Source organism: Rhinopithecus roxellana, chromosome 9 (assembly GCF_007565055.1).
Source record: "Rhinopithecus roxellana isolate Shanxi Qingling chromosome 9, ASM756505v1, whole genome shotgun sequence".
Lineage (NCBI taxonomy): Eukaryota > Metazoa > Chordata > Mammalia > Primates > Cercopithecidae > Rhinopithecus > Rhinopithecus roxellana.
The window spans coordinates 103215009-103242978 of NC_044557.1; the positions used below are offsets into that span (position 1 = coordinate 103215009).

The 27970-nt window shown below is 38.9% G+C and overlaps 1 protein-coding gene and 2 non-coding genes across 6 annotated transcripts; 2 read left to right on the plus strand and 1 right to left on the minus strand.

Annotated features, from left to right (window-relative positions):
* Positions 1 to 515: 515 nt before the first annotated feature.
* Positions 516 to 27957, plus strand: ZHX1 (zinc fingers and homeoboxes 1). Of its 4 annotated transcripts, none has more exons than XM_030937564.1 (4): positions 516 to 1172; positions 8227 to 8339; positions 20224 to 23073; positions 26087 to 27957. In XM_030937564.1, exon 3 carries the CDS (start codon positions 20449 to 20451, stop codon positions 23068 to 23070), a length of 2622 nt encoding a protein of 873 aa, XP_030793424.1. In that variant the 5' UTR covers positions 516 to 1172; positions 8227 to 8339; positions 20224 to 20448; the 3' UTR covers positions 23071 to 23073; positions 26087 to 27957. The 4 variants fall into 4 exon arrangements, with proteins under 4 accessions (XP_030793424.1, XP_010362184.1, XP_030793425.1 ...); XM_010363882.2 differs by having other exon boundaries at positions 516 to 1077; positions 26087 to 27951; XM_030937565.1 differs by lacking the exon at positions 516 to 1172 and adding an exon at positions 1254 to 1605 and having other exon boundaries at positions 26087 to 27951.
* Positions 8867 to 8969, plus strand: LOC115899826. The gene has a single exon (XR_004059428.1). It is a non-coding gene; the product is annotated as a small nucleolar RNA U13 (small nucleolar RNA).
* LOC115899761 lies at positions 13042 to 13148 on the minus strand. The gene has a single exon (XR_004059371.1). It is a non-coding gene; the product is annotated as a U6 spliceosomal RNA (small nuclear RNA).
* Positions 27958 to 27970: the final 13 nt, after the last annotated feature.

The following is a 27970-nucleotide window of genomic DNA, read 5'->3' on the forward strand; positions in this document are numbered from 1 at the left end:
CGGGGGAAAGGGAAAGTGAGTGGAGAGGGGCGGCGACGCTGGGCGGTGTTCCCGAAAGCCCAGGCACTCGCTGACCCCGCTGCAGGGCTGGTTCCCTGGAAGCCGTCGGGATGTGAAGCCCTCGACTCGGAAAGAAGTCTCGGGAAGAGAGAGTGGCTGTTCGAGGGGAGGAGGGCGGCTGAGGGACAGAGGGCGGCTCCGCCTTGCCCGGCGGTTCCAAGTACGGCTGAACTGAACTTTCGGTGTCAGCGGGTGGAGCTGCGGCCCGCCGAGGAGCGAGGAGAGGTGGAGCTACCGCTGACAAGGGGCGCGGCGACATCTGTCAGGGCACAGGGCTCCCAGCTGGACTCGTAGCGGTCTCCGAGGGGCGGGGCTTCCGCCCAAAGGGGCGGAGCCTGGGTCGTGTCTCCCCTGGGGATGGGCGTGTGATGACAAGGGGCGTTTCAGTAGAAGCCAGCATGCTTACCTCTCACGATCCAGCAGTGACATTAGGAAGGCGGAGCGCAAGGAAGGCGGGGCTGCCCTCTGTGCTGACCCGAGAGAAGACTAGGCTTCCGTCGACAGTGGGCGGAGCGGTCGCCGGCAAAGGGCGGGGCCATTTCGAGCCCTAGGAAGGCCGGGCTTCTCCTGACAGGGGGCGGAGCTTCCGCAGCCTGGGGCGGGGCTTCTGTTGACAGGGGGGCGGGGCGGCTCCCTACCTCCCGCGGTGCGCCAATCCCCGGACTAGGGGACGGGGTAGGACCCCAGTGGAGTAGCAGGGTCTGGGCGTGGAGAGCCCGGCGCCGCACAGGGTGGGGGCGCGCGGAGGACGCGCGCGCGGGAGCGCCCCTCCTTGACCGGCTCTCTCCCCTCCCCCTCCGCCCCCGACGGCCGCTGGGGCGCGCGCCTCTCCTCGCACCCCCACCCTGGGTCCCTAAGCTCTGCTGGGCCACCGAGCTGCTGAGGCCCCTTTGCGGGCCCGCCGAGCGGTTCCGGGTTTAGGGTTCACAGGTCAGAGTTGACTCCCTGAAAAGTGCAGCCGGTTTGAAATGCAAGATGGCGGCGGCGTGGCGCTGAGAGGCGCGGCGGCCCCTGCAGGTAGTGGCGTGAGCCGGCCCCGCGACCAGCGGGCCTGGAGACTCTGGGCTGCGGGTGGGAACCGGAGCGCAGAGTCCGCGGCCGGCCCGGGAAAGGCGAGTGGCGCAGGGCCCGGCGGGAGGAGGGTGGCCTCACAGCAGAGACCCCTGGAGCTGAGCCCGCTTGCGGCGGCGGGTGGCGTGGTGGACCCGGCGCGGGGCGTCCGAGGGGGACGGACGGGGCCTGCCTCGCGGCTGGGCAGTCGCCGCAGAGGGACAGACAGACCCACAGCCTCCCTCGCTCTTTTTGGGTGTCTCCGCCACCGAAGGAGCTTGGGGGCGGGGGGCTCTCTGGAGGGAAAATCTCAGCTCCCTGTCTTGGTGAGGACTGAGCAACTTAGGATTGTTGAGGGGAGTGAAGACTGCGTATTCCCAGCGGAGGGCGCCGCCGGAGGGAGCACCCCAGTGATGTTGGGAGTCCTAGAGGAGGTCGGGAGCGCTGTCCTCCGGGGGCGTGTGGCTACTTCGTGGGGACTCAGTCTCCCTGAGGGTAAGGAGAGATTCTCTTGCTGGAGCTGAGCGCACTGACTGAGGTTGGAGCCCAAGCAAACCGTTCGGGAGAAGTCCTTACCTCCAGTTCAAGGAAGGCTGTGCGCACCCGTTTCGGGGCCAGGCCATGTCTCAACTTTGGGAAAGACTGGGAGTTGAGTCCTTAAGCACCGTATTACGATTGTGAGGAAGCTCTGGGATTTAGGGAGAAGTTAATTAAAGAGGATGGTAGGGGCGTGGGGGTGTGGGGGCTGACCCATGGGAATCCTCCAAGCCTTAGGGCCCACAGTGAGCAATCTACTAATTCCTCAAAGGGAATAAAAGGCTGGGAAGGAGAGGTTTGAGAGGAACAAGGTCTAAGGGCAGGAAAGAAGAGCCCTGGCAGATGCCCTTTCCTTATATATTTACACCAAAGTTAGAGGTAAAAGGACTTGGCAATTCTTTGTTTTAGTACCTTTCCTGTCCTCTTTCCTCCGTGGGTAACTGTAAGGAAAGAGCATAGCCCCTGAGAAGGAAAAGATTCCATTTGATATCCTTAGCTTAGGTTAGTGAAGGATCCAGCAGCTGGGAAGGCGTCAATGAGAAACAGCAGGCAGGGGAATTAGAACAGGGACTTAGGGATGAGAAAAGAGAGATACAGGGAAGATATCGGACAGCAGAAATTCCACAGCCCTTTCTGTCAACTCAACCCAGCTATTAGAAAAAAAAAAAAAAAATGCGAAGAGATAATCTTTGAGAGAAAAATGTAAGAAAAGGCTGAGAGAAGTGGTGATGTGATTAGGCTGGGATTCCATGTAACTTAAGCAATTCTCTTGGAGGTTAATGTGACAGCAGAAAAAGGAAAATAACAAAATTGGAAAATATACAGCGGTTCACGGTTAGGGAGGAAGAAGCAGTTTTCCCCCAGGAACAGTTAATATTTGGTTTGGGAGGTGTGTGTGTGTGTTGTGTGTATACACATATAAGAGCACTTTAGATTTGTTGGTATTGGTCATTGTTTCTCAGTCTTTGTCTGAAAGCTTTAATTTGTGTTATATGGTGCTACATTAATTATCTTTGTTTATGAAAAATTATTCTGAAAAAGTCATTCTTTTTTTGTTGGGAGTGAAGGTGAGCAGGAGTTGGTTTTAACAGGGAAATTGGCCCTAGTATACCCATCGATTATTTTAATTTCTGAAGTAGCAATTCTGACTCCTGATTTTAAGCAAAAGAAATGTGAGTGCTGCCATTGACAATAATGCGGTAACAGGACGTAAAAGAAAAAGGGCTTTCATGAATATTTTTTTTCCTTTTAGTTTTTCTCTCCTTTCTCAAAGCATTTGAGGGCTAAGCAGACTAATTTTATACAAAGTAAAATGTATAATCGTGGACCTTTTTGATACAAAATGATAGCATTTCAGTTACCAGTGAATCTTTTTTGTTGAAGTACCTCTTCAGATTCCTTATTTAACAATCAGGATTAAAATGAGAAATAAAGAATAATACTTGGGTAACTGATGATAGTGATGATTCATAGAGATTTCTTGAACCATTCTTATAATTTCAAAAGAGTTTTAACATCTTCAGTGGAAATGTTTTAAAGATAGAGTTCAAGTATAAACTAGTTTAGAACTTCACATTTGGAACATTGTATGCATGTGTGCTGTTCTTTGGTTTCTTCAGTGTGCATGTAGCTCTAGTTTTATATTCAATTCTGAACAGATTAGGCTGGGTGAACCAGAGAGGCATTAATGCCAGATGGTTTGAAAATATGCTAAAGCCGAAAACATAAATGTGTCTGTGCTAGTGAGCACTCATTAGTACATTTCTTTCCTTTATAGCTAAGCTTATTATTTCACTGGATTTGGGAGGTAGTTCATGCATGATGTAGCAATTATTTCACCTTTAATGATAATTGTAAGTTCTTTTTTTTTTTCAATAAATGGGGACAAAGTTTTACAGTTATTAGCGAAATTAATAGCATAGGAGAGGTGGCTAATTTTGAGGATTTTTCTCCCTTTTCTATTATTTTATATTAAGATGGGAAGGTTATATTATGATGTATTATATTTCTTATGCTAATTAAGCATAAAATGTGATATTTGAGACTTAGTTTGCTGTAAATTATAACAATACTTAAATGAAAATGCTTTTAAAATTATTAAAATGATCACAAACGTAGCTGAGGAAATAACCCTTTTATTTGTGTTTGCAGTTTGTGAATTTGGGCCCAAAAGACTTAAATTAACAGTGTTGAAAGTTCAGCACCTAGTTTTTAATCTAATATCATAGCCAATGCAATTATTCAGAGAGATTTTTAGAATTATCTATTGTACTGTTTATGGTGCTAGCCAGTAATACACATTTTTTAAACCATTGTAAGTATTTATTTATGTTGTGATAAGCACATTTACTGTTAAGACTAAATTTTTTGAACTTAAAATCCTTTTAAATAATCATACGTATTTTCAAAAGTAAGTTATATTTCTGTTTTTGAAACTGCTACTGTCTTTAGAATAAGAGTCAATGTTTCTATACTACTACTGATAAATTTTATTGTATCCTTGTTGCTCTGATATATTTGTAGTCATGAATAACCAGATTTGCATGACTGAAGTTGCTGACTTAGATTATTAATCAGAATATACATTGAGTTTACATTCTGGAGATCTGCATTTTATACAGGATATTCTTAAAATAAATAGTAATATGTAAATTTTTATGTAGTTGCCAGGTTTTGATCTTAAAAGATACTTAATCTTGGCATTTTATACAATTGGTTTCCAATTTAAGAGGTAAGACTGTATACCTTTGGTCTAAACAAATATGATGATATACTTTGGAAAATAAGTATACATGAGCAGTGGCCGGGCGCGGTGGCTCACGCCTGTAATCCCAGCATTTTGGGAGGCCGAGGCGGGCGGATCACAAGGTCAGGAGATCAAGACCACGGTGAAACCCCGTCTCTACTAAAAATACAAAAAATTAGCCGGGTGCGGTGGTGGGCGCCTGTAGTCCCAGCTACTTGGGAGGCTGAGGCAGGAGAATGGTGTGAACCCGGGAGGCGGAGCTTGCAGTGAGCCAAGATCGCGCCACTGCGCTCCAGCCAGGGGGACAGAGCGAGACTCCGTCTCAGAAAAAAAATAAAATAAATAAAAATAAAAGTAAAGTATACATGAGCAGTTTAAGAATGATGTTTAGTCAAGGGAGCCAATTGAGTCCTTTTTTTTTTTTTTTTTTTTTTTTTTTTTTGAGACAGGGTCTCATTCTGTGGCCCAGGCTGGAAGGCAGTGGCATAATCATGGCTCACTGCACCCTCAGTGTCCTGTGCTCAAGCAATCCTCTTTCCTCAGCCTCTCGAGTAGCTAGGATTACAGTCATGTGTCACCCATTCCCGGCTAATTTTTAATTTTTTTTTTTGTAGAGATAAGGTCTTGCTGTGTTGCCCCAGCTGGTCTCAAACTCCTGGCCTCAAGCAGTCCTCCGCCTTGGCCTCCCAAAATACTGGGATTACAGGCGTGAGCCACTGCACTCAGCTAAATAAATAATTTTTAATGCAAGATTTTAATTTTCAGTTCTTAGTTTTAGATTTTAAAAAATAATATCAGAATTTATCTTAACAAAATTAAAATATTGAAGTCATAGCCATAGCATATATTATTGTAAATAAAATAACTCTTTCATTAAATTTTGGCGATTTCCTATTTCTCAAGATTTCTAATCCTTTTTCCCCTTCTTAAAAGTCTTTCTTTTCCTTTTTTGTTTTTTAGTGAGAAATGAAAGAAGATAGGAGGTTCTGATATTTCTAAGCACTTAACTCATAATTATGTTTTTCTTCTATCCTAAGTTTATTCTCTTTTACAATCAGTATTCTTAAAAATAAGTTTGTTAAAACTTTGCTAGACATGGGCTGTACTTGGGAGCGGGGAGGATCATGAGAACAATTTCTGCTCGTTACTATGATAAAATTACTTATATCAGATGTTTGCTAGTTCTATGAAATACCCCTTAAATATGTCATACAGTAATGATTCATTTTGAAGCTAAGGTCAGAAAATGTTTGTGGGGGAGAGGTTAAATTTGATTGATTAATACCTGCCTATTGAAGCCAACTTGTTCCAGCATGATTTAATATGCTCAAAGGTACGAAATGGCAAATACATTTTGCTGGTTGGTTGTTACCCAGATTCTTAAAGTATTTTATCACTTGTCAACAGTTAGCAAATTTTAAACAAAGATTTCTTTGCTAACATTCATTGTGTTCTAAGTACCAAGAAGTATTCCAGAAACTTTACATGTGTTACCTATTTCAATCCTCACAACAACCCTATTAAGTAAGTAGTATCCTGTTAATATTACTAGCCCCATTTGTAGATGACAGGGCTGAGGCACAAAAAGGCTAAGCCATTTGTCTAAAGTCACACAGCTAGTAAGTGGCAGTGCTGGATTTGAACCCAGTCTGTTCCAAATTTTTCAAGCTCTTGGTCTTTTTTTGTAATCCATTTACTACCAGAACAGCTTGTTCTGTTTTATTATATAATGTATATAGCTGAGATGAGCTCTTTAATTTTTGGAATTCACTCATACTAAATTAAGAAAAATACTTTGAATTAGATAGAAATGTTCTGAAGTAATTCCAGTATCAGGAACTTAACATCAAGCAACTAGGATTTTCATTCAAAAGCACTGAGGAGCTCATTTTTGCTCCTCTGGTAACCTTGTGCCTTTACATGTCTTGGCAGCTCTTCTTAAGAGACTCATTCGGTAAAATATCTTGCAATTACTGTGTGATTTTAAGAATGGATTGAAATAGGTTACCAGTTTCCTACGGTATTAATAATTCATTTTGGAAAATAACCTTCCCTCTTTGGCAGCTGTTTTCTATCTTCTCTTCTAGTCCACATCCTGTAGATTGATGGCTAACGAGTGGCAGAACAAGGAGATACCAGGAAATGAAATTGTAGAGTCCCAGGCTACAGAGATAACAAGATGCTTCACTGGGCCTACCAGGAAGATGCTCTTTTGCTTTTCATGAAAATAGTGTACTTATTCAACCTAAGTTTTAACTTAATCTAGAGGTATTTTACTAGGGGACTGGTGTATTTACATTATTTCTTGATGTGAGAAGTTTCTTCATAAACCTGTAGTAGTAGCAGGAATCAAAAAATAAGGTTAATTGGGAAAATAATCATCCTTAATATTTATTCATTATAGTTTACAGAGAATAGTGCTTAAAGAATACAACAAAAGGCCAGTTAGGGATCACGCCTGTAATCCTAGCACTTTGGGAGGCCAAGGCGGATAGATCACTTGAGCTCAGGAGATCGAGACCATCCTGGCCAACATGGTGAAACCCTGTCTCTACTAAAAATACAAAAATTAGTTGGGCGTGGTGGTGCGTGCCTGTAAACCCAGCTACTCGGGAGGCTGAGGCAGGAGAATCGCTTGAACCAGGGAGTCGGAGGTTGCAGTGAGCCGAGATTACGCCACTGCACTCCAGCCTGGCGACACAGCGAGACTCCGTCTCAAAAAAAAAAAAAAGAATACAACCAAAATGCTTTAACCCTTCAAAAGTGTTATTTATGACTGTTCTAGTAAGAGAAGCAATTGTAGCTTTATTAAACTTTTCTGATTGGTTTAACTGCTCTAGGTTATATACTACAACATATTTGTACAGTAATTGAATTTTCAGAGAATTATTTTCTATTTATTTGATTGCGTGATATTAATGCTTTACAGTGCACTGATTGTAAAACCATTTGGTAGTAGCTTTCAGGCAAAAACGACATGGCTAAACCCCAGTCATTCTGTTAGATAACCCCATGTTTACAGATCAAGTACTACTAGTTTGTTTAACTTGTTTTGGCTTGTGTTGTCAGCATTAATAATCCTCTCCATTCTGATTAACGTAATAAATTAGGATACAAATGTCACTAGGTTTATGTACAAACACATAAACATATACAACTACTTCCATTTCTTAGTTTAACTAAATTGTCTTCATAACCTTTGTATACTTATTTATTTATTTTGAGTCAGAGTTTCACTCTTGTTGCCCAGACCGGGGTGCAATGGTGCGATCTCGGCTCACTGCAACCTCTGCCTCCCCAGTTCAAGTGATTCTCCTGCCTCAGCCTCCTGAGTAGCTGGGATTACAGGCATGGCTACCATGCCTGGCCAATTTTGTATTTTTAGTAGAGACGGGGTTTCTCTTTGTTGGTCAAGCTGGTCTCGAACTCCCAACCTCAGGTGATCTGCCCGCCTTGGCCTCCCAGAGTGCTGGGATTACAGGCATGAGCCACTGCGCCGGCCTATATACTCATTTTAAAGAATTCCCAATTTCTACATCTCAATTTTCACTTTACAGATGGCATATATTCACATTTTGAAGTTTTATTGAAAATGGTGTAGTGGTTATTTGGTTGTTCTGTATAATACAAATAGAATTTTTTAATATGTAGTTTTTGTGTTTCCTACCAATATTAGGATTGGTATTTAAATGGTTCTTTTAAAGTTTTGATGAGGGAATAAACTTTTTTTTTCAAAATTACGCTTATTTATTAAAAACTAAGCCATAAATTGTAGAAATTTCCTGACCAAGGCTAAATTATATCTAGAATAATAAAATATGAATTTTTTGTAGGAGAAGACAGACAGCTACTTTGGACCTGTTGGTGATGATGGCCTGAGCTAAACATCTAACTAGAAGGGATACCCTTCCATTTCAAGAACAGAATGCTAAGGAAGCTGTGGCAAGTATGTGTTTCAGTATTTTGGTATGGTAAAACTCAGATACTGAATGTACTCACTTTAGATTCCATGATACTATATTTGGCTAAAGTTTTTAAGAGCTTTCCTTAAAAAGCAGCAGACATATGTTAACACTTTTTTTAATATACTTTCAAATTTTAAGAGCTGTAACTATAGGACTGCTTTAATTTCAAAAGAGACAGCATCACACTTCATAATAAAGCTTATATGGTATATTTATAATTGATTTTAAAATTAGTATTTGATGAAATCTGCTGTGTCAGGCACTATACCAAGTGCTGTGATAACAGAGGTAAACAAGACAAAATGTACCTTTGGTGTGGGGAAATTGATCTAGAAATTTTTGCTATTCTTTTACCTATATCCAGAAAAATGCTTCAGGATGTTCAAGAACAAATCCTGAAACTATATTTTCAAAACGTAGGCTACTAATAATAGTTAATTATAAGAGTTAGAATATTAAATACTCTTACTTATATTAACCATACCAAAACTTAAATATTTGAATATTGATCCCTTTGTAGTTCATAAGTGTGATGATTGGGTTTCATGCTCATGTGTGAAATGTGCCTTTCTCAAACCTTGTTACGACACTGGCACATTACCTGTGTGACGTTAAAAGTATATATATATATTCGAATATATTTGTATGTAATTGCTTTTATATTTTATCTGATTAATTAATTGGCTTTTATAAGAAGCATTTATCCAATTGTTATTTTAGATGATTCCAGAAAATACTAGGAAAGATTTGATAAACATTAATGTGGTAGTTTTCATTTTTAAAAAATTGATAACAGAGTTCTTTTAAGTTGATATTACCAATACTGATTACTATTATCTTTCAAAGTATTTTGAAAAATCTAATTATTATGTCCTCAGTGAAGTGGGTAACAGTTACCTTACCTTTATAAATAGAGAAGATAATGACCAGATGAATGGTTTTTCAGTCTTCAGAGATAATCTCACTTGGAACTGAGAATAGCATTCTTGTGTTAGACTGACTGTAAAAGACTTAACACACCTTCTTGAGAGAAGTAGGGAAAAATTGTTTTCGGCAGAAAATTACTTTTTGATCACATTCACAAACTCTTCACAAGATAAGATATTTCATGATACTGCTAGTTTATATATCACTTTCAATGTATTACATACCTACCTACCTACCTGCCAGCTGTGCAGAGAAAACTAGTATGTTAGTGTCCTAGGGAGAGACCTTTCAAAAAGACATCTCACTCCTCCAATCTGTGGTTGGAGCTTGCCAGAAAAAAATCTGTCCAGTTTGGATTCTTCTTTTAATCTTTAGTGTCATTAAGGTCTGCTTTCTCAGATGGAAAAAAACAGTTAGAGAGGATAGGGTTTCCTACCTTTCAGCCTTGATTAGCATTAGCAAAGGTATCCTCTGACATTTGGTTATCTTTGACCACAATTTCTTAGATGCTTTCACTTTTATTGTTTTTATTCCTGTTTGTATATTCACTTTAATACTTGATTTTCTGTTGTCTTGAGACTATTTTTTTGGCAGTTTTCTTGAGATTTATCTCTCAGGTAGTGATTCTAGGTTACCAGCAATAGTTAAGAACATCTGCTGTGGATATAAATTTGTGTTGTCAAATTCCTGATTTAATTTTTTAAGAACTTGATGTTTCTAAATATTTTAACATTTTATTTTTATTTTTACATTTTAACTTTGAAAATACCTTAATTGTGTAAAAGTAACCTTTATTTTTTTTTAACACAGTGGGTACCTTTTGTTTTAATCTGACCTCATTCTTTGTTCATAGTGTTTAGGCATTCGGTGATTTTTGTGTATTTGTAACTTTTAGTTTAAAACAAACGTGTTAAAGTATTTTCGACTGGCTAAACAGAACTCTTGATTCAGAGAGAGAGAAGTGACACTGAATAGAATACAGAGTCCTAAACATTCTCAGTATATATACAAATGCAGATTCCGAGGGATTCTCCATGTGCATAGTTTTGCTACCTAAGAACAGTTTTAGTTTTGATGCTACATCAAAATTAACATGATCCCTAAAAACTATAGTATCTTCTAAATGCTCTTTTTTATTTTTATTTTTATTTTTTATTTTTTATTTTATTTTTTATTTTTTGAGAAGGAGTCTCGCTCTGTCACCCAGGCTGGAGTGCAGTGGCCAGATCTCAGCTCACTGCAAACTCCGCCTCCCGGGTTTACGCCATTCTCCTGCCTCAGCCTCCCGAGTAGCTGGGACTACAGGCGCCCGCCACCTCACCCGGCTAGTTTTTTGTATTTTTTAGTAGAGACGGGGTTTCACCGTGTTAGCCAGGATGGTCTCGATCTCCTGACCTCGTGATCCGCCCGCCTCGGCCTCCCAAAGTGCTGGGATTACAGGCTTGAGCCACCGCGCCTGGCCGTCTTTTTTATTTTTTAAGACAGAGTTTTGCTCTGGTCACCCAGGATGGAGTGCAATGGCATGATCTCGGCTCACTGCAACCTTCTTCTCCCAGGTTCAAGTGATTCTCCTGCCTCAACCTCCCGAGTAGCTGGGATTACAAGTGCATGCCATGATCCCTGGCTGATTTTTGTATTTTTAGTAGAGACAGGGTTTCACCATGTTGGCCAGGCTGGTCTTGAACTCCTGACCTCAGGTGATCCACCCGCCTCGGCCTCCCAAAGTGCTGGGATTACATGCGTGAGCCACCTCGCCCAGCTCTGAATGCTCTTATTTGACCCAGAATTGGTATAAAAAACAAAGTTAGTGGCCAGGCACAGTGGCTCACGCCTGCAATTCCAGCACTTTGGGAGGCCGAGGCCGGTGGATTACGATGTCAGGAGTTCAAGACCAGCGTGGCCAAGATGGTGAAACCCTGTCTTTATTAAAAAAATAAAAAAATTAGCCAGGCGTGGTGGCAGTCACCTGTAATCCCAACTACTTGGGAGGCTGAGGCAGAGAATTGCTTGAACCTGGGAGGCAGAGGTTGCAGTGAGCCAAGATCGCAACACTGCACTCCAGCCTGGGCAACAGAGTGAGACTCCGTCTCAAGAAAAAAAAAAAAAAAGTTTGTTTTTATTCGCATAAAATCTTACCAAATAACATGCTTTTGTGGCTAACTAGGCCAACATACTGTTATCTGTTAATCATTTAATTTGAAGTCCAAGACAGCCAGAAAAACCAGAAGCTTGCAAATTCAGTGCAGTTGTGGCTCTGCTTAATTATAAAATATTTTAGACTTTTTTTTAATAGTAGTAAGCATAGAATTTGAAACAGTCCACTAACTTCTTAGTGTATTACACTGAGGACTTTTTAATTTTTTAAAAAATGTAGTAGAAGACTATTAAAGTATAGTTTTCTCATAAAACAGAGAAGTAATGATTCTAAGTACAAATTTGCATTTGCTGTCTTTATAGTAACTATACCCTTTTCTCCTGAATTTCACTGCCAAAATCATTCTTTGAGTATTTGCTCTCCCTTGTTTTACTCTTAAGTAATCCACAAATTTAAATATACTCAATTCGTATATAAAACTGATGTATTACAATAACATTTTAGATGTTAGTAAATGTTTATTAAATGTTCATTGCTGTACTTTAATAGAATGTTTTAGATTCAAGGATGTTTTAATATTCTTGACTAAGGTAATTTTTATAAAGAATTTTACCATCGGAAGTAATCTATGGTAAATCAAGCACAATTGTTTTTATAGCTCTTCTATAAATGAGCGTTTAATGAAGTAAAATGTATGTAATAATACATAGTATAGCTATATTTAAATTTTTTTTTTTTTTTTTTGAGATGGAGTCTCATTCTGTCACCCAGACTGGAGTGCAGTGGAGCGATCTCGGCTCACTGTAACCTCTGCCTCCTGGGTTCAAGTGATTCTCCTGCCTCAGCCTCCCAAGTAGCTGGGATTACAGGCACCCATCACCACACTCTGCTAATTTTTGTATTTTTTTTTAGTAGAGACGGGGTTTCACCATGTTGACCAAGTTGGTCTCGAACTCCTGACCTCAATTGATCTGCCCACTTTGGCCTCCCCAAGTGCTGGGATTACAGAGGTGAGCCACCACGCCCGGCCTAAAGATATTTTTTTAGCAAACATTATTGGGGTCCTAGTAAGTATTTTGTTGGGCCCTGGGAATATAGTGGGTAGCTAAATAGATATTCTTTCTGATCTAAAAGAAGAACTTGGATAAGAACTCTCAAACTTTTTAGATTGTGATGAAACACATTTTGCTTTACTAAAATGCTTTTCTGTAGAGAAATATTAATTGTAAAATTGTAAAAATTTTAATTGTTTTGATGAGTTCAGAATCATAAGTTGATTGAAGGGTATCCTACCCTCAGGAGAAGATCCAGTATACAGATAGATACATGGTAACTGGCTAGTCTAGATCTACACCCTGGAGATTGTGTTTGGGTGGTCTTGAGGGCTCTTAGAGCCAGTCTGACTTCTCAGAGCTCCAAAAACTATACCTGAATGCTACATACTGAGGGATTCCTGCTTCCCTGGAAAATCCTTTTTTTTTTTTTTTTTTTTTTTGTTGTTTCCTTCCTTCCTCCCCTCCCTTCCCCTCTCTTCCCCTCCCTTACCCTCCCCTCCTCTCACCTCCCCTCCCCTGTCCTTCCCTTCTCTTCCTTGTCTTTCTTTCTTCCTTTCTTCCTTCCTCCCTTCTTTCCTCTCTTCCTCCCTCCCTCCCTCCCTTTTCTTTTTTTTTTTTTTTTTAAACAAATTTGCTGTCATCCTTGCCCAAGGGCCATGCTAATCTTCTCTGCATGGTTCCAATTTTAGTATTTGTGCTGTGGAAGCCAGCACTGGAAAATCCTTTATGTAGCCATGTTTTTTGCCTTAATAATAGAAAAGAAACTTTCTTTCCAGCTTGACTATAGAAATATTGGTCATACATTGGCCATAGAAATATTTTAGTCTATTTGCAGTTTTAGGGTCTTGAAAGTATTGTTTGTGGTACTTTATAATAAAGCAATGTGATAACAATATTAAAGAAAATTTGTAGGCTAGGCAGGGTAGCTCATGCCTGTAATCCCAACACAGGGAGGCAGAGGTGGGAGGATTACTTGAACCCAAGAGTTCAAGACCAGCCTGGGCAACATAACAGGAGTCTGTTCTCCACAAAAAGGAAAAATACACAAAAGAAAAAGAAAGCTTGTGAATATCACACATAAAATTGTCACCCATAATCTCATGTGAAATTTTCATTTTTTAAATATTCTCATCTCATCTGTGTTCACCTGCATACATATTTCCTCACAGTTATTATAATTAATATGCAAATTTTCTGAGTTTTAAAAAATTTAATAGTAAATGGGTAATTTTTTCCATATTCCTTACTCTTAAGATTATCGATTTTAGTGGCAGTATAGCAATTAATTAATTTGATCAATTTTCTAAAAACACTTCCCCTACTAAAAAGTTAACTGAAAGCAGTTTTGTAAAGTAATTACATTCACAGTGTTGGATGCATTTACAGCATACTTTTTTTTATTGGCAGACTTAATTTTAATTGTGTTTTAATTGCAGAGTCACCTAGCTACTGAATTGTGCAACTGACCTGTAACCTCTTTTTATAGGTAAATAGTGCAAGCTTCCCCAAATTGATTTTGAGCCCTGTTTTTAGTTGACCTTCAAATAGAGAATGTGATGCCTTCAGCTAATAGTGATTTCTATACAGCAATTTTCCTGTCCCAGTTCCATTGCACTTTAATGATAAAGGGAGATGAATAGGAACAACATCCTAGAAATTCTTATTCTGTATTTTTACTCCTACTTTTTCATCCAATTTTTGTGCATTTTCAGCTGATTAGGTTGCTTAAAAATAAAGGTGAGAGAACTTGTAATATTAAATAAATGGTGTTTCTTTTTTTTCCGGAAATAATTTTTCAGGGACTGAAAATAGCAACAATTAGGCACCTACTTTGTGTCCAAGTAAGTGAAGGAAGCATTTTTACTTCCTCTGATGTGGATACTACTATTTCTGTTTCCCCCAGGGAGGCCTTCTCTGCTTCTTTTCTAGAAGCCTCCTGCAGTGTGCTCATATAGTTCCCGATACTTCCTGTCTTACTGCACTAATCATAGTTATTCTAAGTAATTGTTTACTGCTTGCTTTCCTTGCTTCACTGCTAGTACCTGAAAAACCAGAGACTGCCTGTCTTGGTCACCATTGCATCATTACTGCCTAACACAGTACCTTTCACATTCAACAAATAGTTGTTGAATAGAATTTGTTGAATTGAAGAAACTTGGTTTTATACGTGAGAAAATTGAGGTTGAATTGAATAGCTTTTCCAGGCACCTAACTGCTAATTGACAAAGGTGACTGCAAAACCTGTGGTTTTACCCTATCCACAATGCCTTTATGGATTAATTACTCTGGGCTTGGGATTCTTCTTCCATAAAAATGGGGCAGTTGTACTAAGATCCTTGTTTCCTCCAAACTTACGACTTTATAATAAGAATTCCAAGGATACCTTTGTTTGCCCTTTGGTCTATTTTTAGACTATAACACATTATGCAGAATTGAGCTTTTGGACCAAATCTTGAAACTCTTTTGGGACTTCTCAGTCTCTTTTTAGAAATACGTTAAATAATACATTGACCTTACTTTTGTTAGCAAAATCATGGGGGGTGACAGTAGATTATAGCAAGGAAATAGTCTTTTTTTTCTTTTTTTTTTGTTTTGAGATAGAGTCTCTCTCTGACGCCCAGGCTGGAATGCAGTGGTGCGATCTTGGCTCACTGCATCCTCCACCTCGCGGATTCAAGTGATTCTTGTGCCTCAGCCTCCCAAGTAGCTGGGATTACAGGCGCCCACTACCACGCCCAGCTAATTTTTGTATTTTTAGTAGAGATGGAGTTTCACCATGTTGGCCAGGCTAGTCTCGAACCCCTGACCTCAAGTGACCCAGCCCCCCTCCCCCGCCCCCAGCCTCCCTAAGTGCTGGGGTTACAGGCATGAGCCACTGCACCTGGCCTCTCTAGATGAGTTTTTGAATTTCATGGCTGAGCAATGGCTCAATGACAGGAGGATTTTTGATGAAACTGATATGTTGTCTTTATATATATATATGTATACATACATACACACACACACACACATATATATATATATATATATTTTTTTTTTTTTTTTGAGATGGAGTGTGGCTCTATCACCCAGGCTGGAGTGCAATGTCTGGATCTTGGCTCACTGCAACCTCCACCTCCTGAGTTCAAGTGATTCTCCTGCCTCAGCCTCCCAAGTAGCAGGATTACAGGTGTACACCACCACACCCAGCTAACTTTTATATTTTCGGTAGAGATGGGGTTTCACCATGTTGGCCAGGCTGGTCTAGAACTCCTGACCTCAAGTGATCCGTCCTCCTCAGCCTCCCAAAGTGCTGGGATTACAGGCGCACCCAGCCAGTATGTTTTAAGTTTTAAGCCAAAGGCTTTTATTTATTTTAATTAATTAATTAATGTATTTATTTATTTTTTGAGACGGAGTCTTGCTCTGTCGCCCAGGCTGGAGTGCAGTTGTGTGATCTCAGCTCACTGCAAGCTCCGCCTCCCAAGTTCACCCAATTCTCCTGCCTCAGCCTCCCAAGTAGCTGGGACTACAGGCGCCTGCCACCACACCCGGCTAGTTTTTTGTATTTTTAGTAGAGACAGGGTTTCACCATGTTAGCCAGGATGGTCTCGATCTCCTGCCCTCGAGTTCCACCCGTGTTGGCCTTCCAAAGTGCTGGGATTATGGAAGTGAGCCACCGCTCCCGGCCAAGCCAAAGGCTTTTAAACACATCTCAGGATCCCTGAAAGGTGGAAGTGAGGATTGTAAGATTCATGGAATTTGGTCAGAGAGTAGTTTAACCTCTGCCTCCTCCAACCAGACAGCTCCTCTTTTTTCTTTTCTTTTTTTTGAGACAGAGTCTCGCTCTGTCACCCAGGCTGGAGTGCAGTGGCGCAATCTCGGCTCACTGCAGCCTCCACCTCCCGAGTTCAAGTGATTCTCCTGCCTCAGCCTCCTGAGTAGCTGGGATATTACAGGTGCATGCCACCACGCCTGGCTAATTTCTGTATTTTTAGTAGAGACAGGGTTTCAGTGTTGGCTAGGATGATTGATCTTCTGACCCTGTGATCCGCAGGCCTCAGCCTCCCAAAGTGCTGGGATTGCAGAAGTGAGCCACCGCACCTGGCTGATGGCTCCTCTTTTATCTGTTTTGACCTGGGATTTCTCATAGCATTTTGTTTGAAGAAAGGGCTCCCTTGCTTAAAACAAAAAGTTTGAAAACCACCACTTTGAGGAAAAAGTTTCAGAAAGAAACCCTCTTGCCTTCCAACTATTATTATATCCCAATTAAATATAGTCTCTCTCAGATTCCAGGAAAGTAACAGTCACAAAATAGCTTACTCCTCTGCCTTTCAACAATTCTCTTTACTGTTCAAAATACGAGTGCTGCTCATTTATTACTCTTCCACTTACAATTTTTTTAGAAACAGTATCTTCCCATGTTGCCCAGTCTTGAACTCGTAGACTCAAGGAATCTTCCTGCCTTGGCTTCTTGAATAGCTGGATTACAGATGTGTACCACCATGTCTGGACCACTTATTTAGAGCCATTTAAGGAATTCCTTGTTTCTAATGAGAAAAAGTGATCAAACATCTGTGTTGATACTTGAAAAAAAATAATGGCAACCCCTATTTGATTAAAAGATAACATTGGCTTAGTTTATAACATTTGGTTAAGAAATAGTTGTAAATATTAGTGATTTCTTTATAATATCTTAGAAATCAAGAATGTTTTAAAGAAGAAAAGAATGACACCTTTGAGAGTAGGGATCTGGATTATTAATACCACTATTATTTTTAAACTGATGCTCTTTATTTGGTAATATGGGAAATTAGGGAACAAAGGACGTTTAGTCCAACTTTCCTTCTGCTGCTTGGACGTGTAGTCTGTGTTTGAATAATTCCAATGAGGAGGATTTTTACCATCCTTCAAAATCAGGGTATTCTCTCTTGGGACTGCTCTCTTTCCTAAAAATGTCTCTCCATTTACTGACTAGATGTGTTGTCTCATGGGGACCTGGTTTTGCTTTATAATTTTTGAAGCACTTTCTTCTCTTCCATTTAGCTAGTGTGCCAGTAAATTAAAAATAGCTCTAATTTGTGGTGGAGAATAAATGAAATTACTTACCCATTTTATTCATTTTCATTTGGATTAGACTTCAGAAAAACAAACTTTAGCATTAAACTTTTTATTTTACAAATTTTAGGTATAAAATTTATTTAAATATATTTGTATGATCCTAATTCGTGTTTTCTTGATGATTTAGTTATTGTGAATTTCAGATACTGTTCTCTATGGTGATGCCTCCTGCAGGTCTTGTTGAGTTTTGTAGGACTATTTTCCTGTTCGTTCTAGTGAATTTAATAAACATTGAGTGATTACCTCCCTGAATTCAGGCTTCTTGTATGCACTTGGGAATGCAACCTTAATGAGATGTCAGCCAAAATAGCTCAGCTGGGAGAGCATTAGGTTGAAGATAGAAAGTTTCTTGGCTCAATCCAGAGTGTTGGGGACTTTGTTTTATCTCAAAAAAGTTGTGTCTCAGTCTCTTCGTGTTCCTATAAAGGAATACCCAGAGCTAGGTACTTTAGAAAGATGAAGGGTTTATTTGTTTCACAGTTCTGCAGACCGTACAAGAAACATGGCTCCAGCATCTGCTTCTGGTGATGGCCTCAGGCAGCTTCCACTCATGACAGAAGATGATGGGGAATCCATGTGTGCAGAGATCACATGGCAAGAAAGGAAGCAAGAGAGACAGGGGAGAGGTGCCAGGCTTTTCCTAACAATCAGCTCTTGTAGGAACTGATAAAGTGAGAACCACATGGACAGCACCAAACTGTTCACGAGGGATCTGACCCCATGACCCAGACACCTTCTGTTAGGCTGTACCTCCAACATTGGGGATCGAATTTCAACATGAGATTTGGAGGGATCAAACATCCAAATTATAGCAAGCTGTTATTAAAAAAAAGAGAGAGACACAATATCTATAGTAAGGAGACCACAGATAGGGATGGGGGTGCAGGGACAGAAATGTAATATTACTCTGCCATGTACAGTATGGTAAGTACTAGACTAGAAAGTAAACAGGGGAGGAAATGAGACTAAGTGAAAGGGAGAAGGTGGTCTCTAGTAGGGCTCCCCAACCCCTGTACCACGGACCAGTACCAATCCATGACCTGTTAGGAACTGGGCCGCACAGCAGAAAGTGAGAGGTAGGCAAGCAAGCATTACTGCCTGAACTCTGCCTTCTGTTAGATGAGTGGTGGCATTAGATTCTCATAGAAGCACAACCCTATTGTGACTGCACTTGCGAGGGCTCTAGGTTGCACACTCCCTGTGAGAATCTAATGCCTGATCTGAGGTGGAACAGTTTCATCCCAAAACCATCTCATCCCCCGGCAGTGCGGTATGTGGAAAAATGGTCTTCCATGAAACCGGTCCCTGGTGCCAAAAAGGTTGGGGACTGCTGTCCTGGAGGGCACAGAGAGAGATCAGTGCATCCAGTGTCCTAACCTAAGGAAGCACCTGAGCAAGGGTCTGAAAGTGCATTGAATGTCTGTGAATTGTCAGTCATTTCTAGTGTACCTAAAGCATAAGGAAATAGGAGGAAGGAAAGCGAGGTTAGACTAGGTTGTGAAAGGGATTATATGTCCCACAAGGAGTTTGAACATTATTCTTTCAACATTGGGGACCTGTATCAGGAGACTGATGTGATTGGATATGCTTTATAACTTTTGGTAGCGTTGTGGCAAGTGCTAAGCATAATGTTTCTGGTAGACCAGGCACGGTGGTTCATGCCTGTAATCCTAGCACTTTTGGAGGCCAAAGTGGACAGATTACCTGAGGTCAGGAGTTCGAGTCCAGCCTGGCCAACATGGTGAAACCGTCTCTACTAAAACTACAAAAATTAGCCAGGTGTGGTGGCAAGCACCTGTAATCCCAGCTACTCGGGAGGCTGAGGTAAGAGAATCGTTTGAACCCAGGAGGTAGAGGTTGCAGTGAGCCGAGATTGTGCCACTGCACTCCAGCCTGGGTGGCAGAGTGAGACTCTGTCTTAAAAAAAAAAAAAGAAAAAGAATAATGTTTCTGAAACTTTGATTATTCATCCTCCATCTTTGCTATTTTTGCCATACTTGAAGCATGCTTTTGGCTGATGAGTTAGACCAGTAGGAAGAAGAGGACATAACTAATGAACTAATGGATTAAATTTCTTGTCTTTTTTTTTTTTGAAACGGAGTCTCACTCTGTTGCCCAGGCTGGAATGTAGTGGCGTGATCTTGGCTTACAGCAATCTCTGCCTCCTGGGTTCAAGTGATTCTCCTACCTCAGCCTGCAGACAAGCTGGGACTACAGGCACCTGCCACTGCAACTGGCTAATTTTTGTATTTTTAGTAGAGATGGAGTTTCACTATGTTGGCCAGGCTGAATTTCTTACACACTTAATGGCCATAATATTTTAGTAGCTGTGAATGTTTTTTATAGTGTTAAAGTTCCTCCCTTGTTAACATTGCCATTTCACATTAATAATAGTGTGCTTGCCAAAGCAGGCCCTTTCCCCCTTGTCTTCTAATATATAGCTGGCTAAAAAATTCAAATGAATAAGCTTGTGTCTGACCCAAGGTAAAGTACTTAACGTTCAGTAAGTTAGTTGGCTTGGAGACATTTATTTTGATCTTCAGAGGACATTTTTTCTGATTCTTATCTTATTCTAGATCTTTATAACTGAGCTATCCAGCCACTTCATATAAGTGAACTATAACTATAATTTGTTTAAAAGATCATAGTTACTTGTTTTAATACATGTTTAAATTTATTTTAATGTAGGTGATTGGAGTTGTGCTTCAAAAATTTCAGAAATTCAACAGTATTTTATCTGCCAACAATAAGCTCTTTACTTGATTGCACCATGAGAAAGCTGCTAATGAGACTTGTTGAGCACAAAAATGGACTTGAAGAACGAAAAGCCATTGTTTTCAAATGAAGAACACTGAACAGTTTTAAGCCTCAATGCTTTTTAATCACCACTGAGCTTTTCCTCATAACATCAGAATGGCAAGCAGGCGAAAATCAACAACACCTTGCATGGTCCTTGCCAGTGAACAAGATCCAGACCTTGAGTTGATATCAGATTTGGATGAAGGTCCTCCTGTACTTACACCTGTAGAAAACACCAGAGCAGAGAGTATCTCAAGTGATGAAGAAGTTAATGAATCTGTGGATTCAGACAATCAGCAAAATAAAAAAGTTGAAGGTGGATATGAATGTAAATATTGTACTTTTCAAACTCCAGATCTAAATATGTTTACTTTTCATGTGGATTCAGAACATCCCAATGTAGTGCTAAATTCATCCTATGTTTGTGTCGAATGCAATTTTCTTACCAAAAGGTATGATGCACTTTCTGAGCATAATCTGAAATATCACCCAGGAGAAGAGAATTTTAAGTTGACTATGGTGAAACGTAATAACCAGACAATCTTTGAACAAACAATAAATGATCTGACTTTTGATGGTAGTTTTGTTAAAGAGGAGAATTTAGAGCAAGCAGAACCTACAGAAGTTTCTTCTTCAGGAATATCTATCAGTAAAACTCCTATCATGAAAATGATGAAAAATAAAGTGGAAAACAAACGGATTGCAGTTCATCATAACTCAGTTGAGGACGTTCCTGAAGAGAAAGAGAATGAAATCAAACCAGACCGTGAAGAAATTGTAGAAAACCCAAGTTCTTCAGCTTCTGAATCTAATACAAGTAGTTCCATTGTAAACAGAATACATCCAAGTACTGCCAGCACAGTAGTGACACCGGCAGCAGTTCTTCCTGGATTGGCACAGGTGATAACTGCTGTATCTGCTCAGCAGAATTCTAATTTGATTCCCAAAGTCTTAATCCCTGTTAATAGTATTCCCACCTACAATGCTGCATTGGATAACAATCCTCTTTTACTTAACACCTACAACAAATTCCCTTATCCAACAATGTCAGAAATTACAGTTCTTTCTGCTCAAGCAAAATATACAGAGGAACAGATCAAGATATGGTTTTCAGCCCAACGTTTAAAACATGGTGTTAGTTGGACTCCTGAGGAAGTAGAGGAGGCAAGAAGGAAACAATTCAATGGAACAGTGCATACTGTACCTCAGACCATAACTGTTATTCCTACACACATTTCCACAGGGAGTAATGGTTTACCATCTATTTTACAGACATGCCAAATAGTTGGTCAGCCTGGTCTGGTCCTTACTCAAGTGGCTGGAACAAACAGCTTGCCAGTTACAGCACCTATAGCCTTGACAGTGGCAGGCGTTCCAAGTCAAAATAATGTACAGAAAAGTCAGGTACCTGCTGCTCAGCCTACTGCAGAAACAAAGCCAGCAACAGCAGCAGTTCCAACTTCTCAAAGTGTCAAACATGAAACTGCATTGGTAAACCCTGATTCATTTGGCATTCGGGCGAAAAAGACAAAAGAGCAACTGGCAGAATTAAAAGTTAGCTACCTTAAAAATCAGTTTCCCCATGATTCAGAAATTATCAGACTTATGAAAATAACAGGCCTGACAAAAGGAGAGATTAAAAAATGGTTTAGTGACACAAGGTACAACCAGAGAAATTCAAAGAGTAATCAGTGCTTACATCTCAACAATGATTCCTCTACCACCATTATTATAGACTCCAGTGATGAAACCACGGAATCCCCATCTGTTGGTACTGCACAGCCTAAGCAATCCTGGAATCCTTTTCCTGACTTTACTCCCCAAAAATTTAAAGAGAAAACTGCAGAGCAGCTTCGTGTCCTTCAGGCAAGTTTTCTCAACAGCTCTGTACTTACAGATGAAGAATTAAATAGGTTAAGGGCACAAACCAAACTTACCAGAAGAGAAATCGATGCTTGGTTTACAGAGAAGAAGAAATCAAAAGCTTTAAAGGAAGAGAAAATGGAGATAGATGAAAGTAATGCAGGTAGTTCCAAAGAAGAAGCTGGAGAAACTTCTCCTGGAGATGAATCTGGTGCACCTAAGTCAGGGAGTACAGGCAAGATATGTAAAAAAACACCTGAGCAGCTGCACATGCTTAAGAGTGCATTTGTCCGGACACAGTGGCCATCACCAGAAGAATATGACAAGTTGGCCAAAGAAAGCGGGCTTGCTAGAACAGACATAGTTAGTTGGTTTGGGGACACCCGTTATGCTTGGAAGAATGGAAACTTGAAATGGTACTACTACTATCAGAGCGCCAATTCAAGTAGTATGAATGGTCTGTCTTCCCTTAGGAAAAGAGGGAGAGGGAGGCCCAAAGGACGGGGAAGAGGAAGACCGCGTGGGCGGCCTAGAGGAAGCAAAAGAATTAACAACTGGGACAGGGGACCATCACTCATAAAATTTAAAACTGGAACTGCAATACTTAAGGATTATTACCTGAAGCACAAGTTTCTTAATGAGCAAGACCTTGATGAACTTGTTAACAAATCACATATGGGCTATGAGCAGGTCAGAGAGTGGTTTGCAGAAAGACAGAGAAGATCAGAATTAGGTATAGAATTATTTGAGGAAAATGAGGAGGAAGATGAAGTTATTGATGACCAGGAAGAGGATGAAGAAGAAACAGATGATAGTGACACTTGGGAACCTCCACGACATGTGAAACGGAAGCTTTCTAAATCAGATGACTGAAATGTAAGTTATGTAAATTTTTAATCTGTGTATATGTTCATCAGCCACATACATTTTGAACAGTCACCTTGTTGTATCAGTCATCTTCATTTTTGATAGTTTTTTCTGAAGTAGTTTTTCTTTTCCCTAATAAGTCTAGGTACCACTAGTATAGCCAAGAGATAAATGATTATCATGTGTAGTTTTATTATTATTATGTAGAGTTTAATGTCTTAATTATTAGTTTTCATATGAATTGGGGTTTTTTTACTTTGTTTTGAAGGAAAGTTACCCAGTCTCTATGAAGGGAGACTGGCGGGCGGGTTGAGGGGATTCACAAACAAATACTAAAGATAACTAAAATGTATTTATTGCAACGCCCCCTTCACTAAAGCTTCATTTTTTGCCTATTTAAGGAAAGAATTCAAAAATGAAAACTAAAAGGAAGGGGAAAAGTACACCAAAGGAAAGACTTACCACAGGGTTGAGGATTGCACAGTTTTAGGAAACTAGGTGAAAATGGGTATCTTTTTTTCTTCATTGCATTGCTCTCAAAACTTTATTAAATTTTTAACTAGAGTTTAAAATGTTTTATGTATTTATGAAATTACTCGGTATCTTTTTAGTAATTTATAAAATTACTCAATATCTTTTTCTGTTAAAAGTCAAAGGTCTGTTTTAGGCCATATATAAATTCATGTTTGCTTAGGTAGCATCTGTCTTTGAAAACTGTGGTATAAATTATTTCTGTTTTAGAAATCAAAAGGCAAATAACAGATTTGATATTAACCCAATTGCTTAAAATATCTTTTCATTCTTTGGTATAAAATAAACCTGCTACCAGCACTAACATTGTATTTGATTTAAAGTATATCTCTGTAGTCTTAAAAATGCAAATAAATATGGGTTAAATTTGAAAGGTTTTGGCATGTTCCTTAAATCTTAGTTATTTTATAAATTGGATTAATTAAAGCTGTACTGTAGTTGCAAATCAGATACCTGCTTTGGAGTTAGGAATTGAATTCTTAATACTTCTGGAATTTAATAACATAGTTTTATTCTTTGCTATTCTTTGTTTTGGAGTGTTCCAGGGTAAAAGTACACTGTTTTGAAAACAATGCAGTTGTCATGAAATGTTTGTGTATGTCTGTCAGTAGTCCAAATAGCATCTTGCTATCAGAAATGACTGCAGTGTTCTCAAACAGTAAGAAAGGAAATGAGACGTTGACCGTCATTATTATTTTACACGTGAGCATGCTTGCTTATTTCCTTGGCTTTTTGCATTGGTATCCCATCCCCTACTTCTATGCTCTCTTATTCTGTGCAGTTTTTCCTTAATTCCCTTATATCTTCTCTCTGGTTTTATTTATTTTAACAATTATTTATAGAGAGCTTAATGTGTGCCAGGCACTATTCTTACTGTCTGGCAATCCTTTCTCAGGTTTTCTCCTTGTTAATATTTTTTAAGAGATAACAGATGAAACTAAAAATATACCTATTTTAATAAGCAGTATAAATATCATTCCAGGTTATAGGGTATAATGTAATCATTTTAAGTTATAAGAATTTAAACAGTTTCGTACAGCTTTATCCTGAAGTGCAGCCCTCCATTTCCTAATGTCAGAAATCTTCAGAGCAGGCTTTCTTCTGACCTAGATACATAAAATATTTTTAACGGCCTCTTTTTTTTATTGCTAAACACAAGAATGTGCACTCAGCCAAGATTAAATCAACAAATTTGTTGCTGCAGTAAATGTTGTTGTTGTAACCTCTGCAATGATTTTTTTGGGGACTTGCAGTCTTTCAAAAATAATGCAAATTTTTTAGTACAATTTAGTTTGACTTTAAGTTTGTATAGATAATTCTTACGTTATATATTAACACTGTAATGGATACTAATTCTGGTCAGAAAATTCACCTAAAGCTACAGTTCTCAAAAAATTATATGATGTATGCTATACATGCACTGTATTAGTCCATTTTCACACTGCTATAAAGAACTACCTGAGACTGGGTAATTTATGAAGGAAAGAGGTTTAGTTGACTCACAGTTCTGCCGGCTTAACAAGAAGCATGACTGGGAGGCCCCAAGAAACTTACAGTCATGGCAGAAGGCGAAGGGGAAGAAGGGTAAGCAAGCACATCTCACCATGACGGAACAGGAGAGAGCGCAAAAAGGGATGTTCCATACAACTTTCAAACAGCCAGATCTCATGAGAACTCACTCACTATCATGAGAACAGCCAGAGGGGAAGTCCGCCCCCATGATTCAGTTACCTCCCACCAGGCTCCCTCCCCCGACACTCCCTGATTAAAAGTTATGTATGGGCTTATACAATTTCATATGTAAAAACAGCCTGTTTACATATGTTGAAACAATAAGATTTTGTGGTCCCTTAATAATTACAATTCAAGGTAAGATTTGGGTGGGGACCCCGAGCCAAACTATATTATATACGTTTGTGGTGGCATAGAAACATGCCTTGCTTTTTAAATAACGCAAAAGTCTAAATTTATAAAACATCAAGTTATCATTGGCTTAGTAAAATAATTTTTCAGTTATAAGAGGATTCACCATAGCCTTCTCAAAACAGTTGTTTCTTCATTTAAATATTCTTCAATTTACCAAAAAAGTTACCAAAACCTTCCCAAAATAGTTATTATAGGAAGTAAGGTACATATATATCTTTTGTACCTTATATAGAAATAGAAAAAAGTACAAGTCTTTAGGTTTCATAGTCTGCTTATTACAGATACTGACAATGAAATATATACTCCCTGCTAATACAATTTTAAATTAATTATTACATAAAGGTGATAAATGTTTATAAGCAAATCTAGCATATGAAGAACATATACATAGATGAGTTGCACACAAAGTCTAGTGTATTGTGTGAGACATGTGGCAGGTGATTTCAAGAGAATACAAAAGATGTATTTTCATGAATAATTGATACTTTTATTTCTAAAAGTAGTAAAAATTAAAATAACGGTTTTCTTTAAATTTTCAGTTTTTTATGATGTTTTTCTTTTATAGCTGCCTAAAACGTTGAAGGAGAATCAATTCTTCAACTCAAGATGTCTGATTTACTGTGAATTGGCCCAATCTTTGATGACATTGAAAACGTTTTGGGGCATACACACTCAAAACACAGGATCCAATACCCAAAAGAAATGGAACTTAATGTTGTGCCAAAGTTAAACTACTGCAGTTGGTGGAAGTTCTGCAATGTAAATAGAACACTAATTAAAAAACAACTTGTAAAAATTCAATTTAAATTTTAATACAGTACATTTTTATTCTAATATGATGGAGACATTCTGAATCTTAGACTTTCTGAGGGGATTTAATGACCACTAGAGCTTGTCCTCATATTCAGTCCAGCTTAATACTGTGTGTCTAGTAAGATGGGCTATATTGCCTCTATTCTTTGAGATGTGATTAAGCTTAGAACTTTGACCAAAAATTTTACAGTAAAAATTGTTAGGAATGGGTAAAAAAACCAAACCCTGATTTATTACTATGTCTTATTTATCAGACCCTGCACTAAGATTAAAAGTTGTGCATGGGCTTATACAATTTCAAATGTAAAAACAGCCTATTTCTATATGTTGAAACAATAAGATTTTATGGCTTCACTGGCCCTTAATAATTGGATCCTTCATTAAACACATTCATGGATACCACTGTTTCTACTGTTACTTGTTCCATTAGAAACTGATTTGCTTTTCTTAAACTGAAGGTAATTAATTCTGAAGAAGGAAAAGAAACTGGCATGATAATTTGGATAGGGAGAAACTTTGAAATAAATACTGCACCAAAAAATGTGAAAAATAATCATGTAGTAAATATATACTTAGTGTTTTCTTACAATCGTGGAAATCAGAAATGTTTATACAGGTGTCAGATCAGAATTTTTAAGAGTTATCTTTCAGTGAAATTCTACTTTTATAACAATTTCAGTGAATAGAGAAAAAATTCTGAACTGATCATAATGAGTTAAAAGTTAGCTTTTCACTTACGAATCATGGGAGTGTTAACTGTTAACTCTTGCTGTATCAGGAGACTGAAAGTTCATACTAACTTACAAACTTTGTAAAGACTGGTGCTGTTCATTCATGTTGGGAAGAACCCTTTCTTTTGTGACCATAGGACCATTTTTCAAAACGCGCTTTCTTTGTAGAAGAAATATTCAGTTTAAATTAGCTTTGGATTTTAACATGTTTTTCTGAATGACCAGATGTAGGCTTGGCCAGTTTATTTTCTCTAATTTAATGAATAATAAATATTAAGCTCTTGGTTAAATGTTTTTCAGCCATTGAAAATGTTATGAAAAAGCCTTGAATATGCATGCTGCTTTCATTTTTATAAACTTTTTATTTTTTAACTATAGCTTTATTAGTAATTCCAAAATGCTGCAATGTAGCTGATTTCCTCACTCAGACAGCTGGCTTTGTGGGTGGCTTTTTTCATACTATTGTTAACTTTTTTAAAAAAGAAGCAATGTAAAGACTGTAATGCACTAAGCTTTTTTTTCTTTTACACGTTTAAAACTTCTTAAAGCACTCTGTAATATAATGATTAAATTGCTCCCTTTTATAAACCATTGCTAATGTGGTCTGAGTTTTGTTTGACAATAATTTTAATGTTCTCAAAATTTGAAATGTCAAGTATTAGAAATGAAGCCTTTGAATATATTTGTTTCCCTTGCAATATGTTAACTCCGTGTAGCTGTAAATAACTATTAATAAATTTCCCTCATCTCTTTTATAGGCCTGATAAAAGTCTTCTCTGACATTTGCTAGCTTTTAAATATATTTATTTGACTGAGCAAAAGAACCCTCTTCCGGTTTATTGTGACCTTGAATACAAAATAAAAGTTAGTAGTGATTAGTAGTTTACAGTGACCTTTTTTTCATT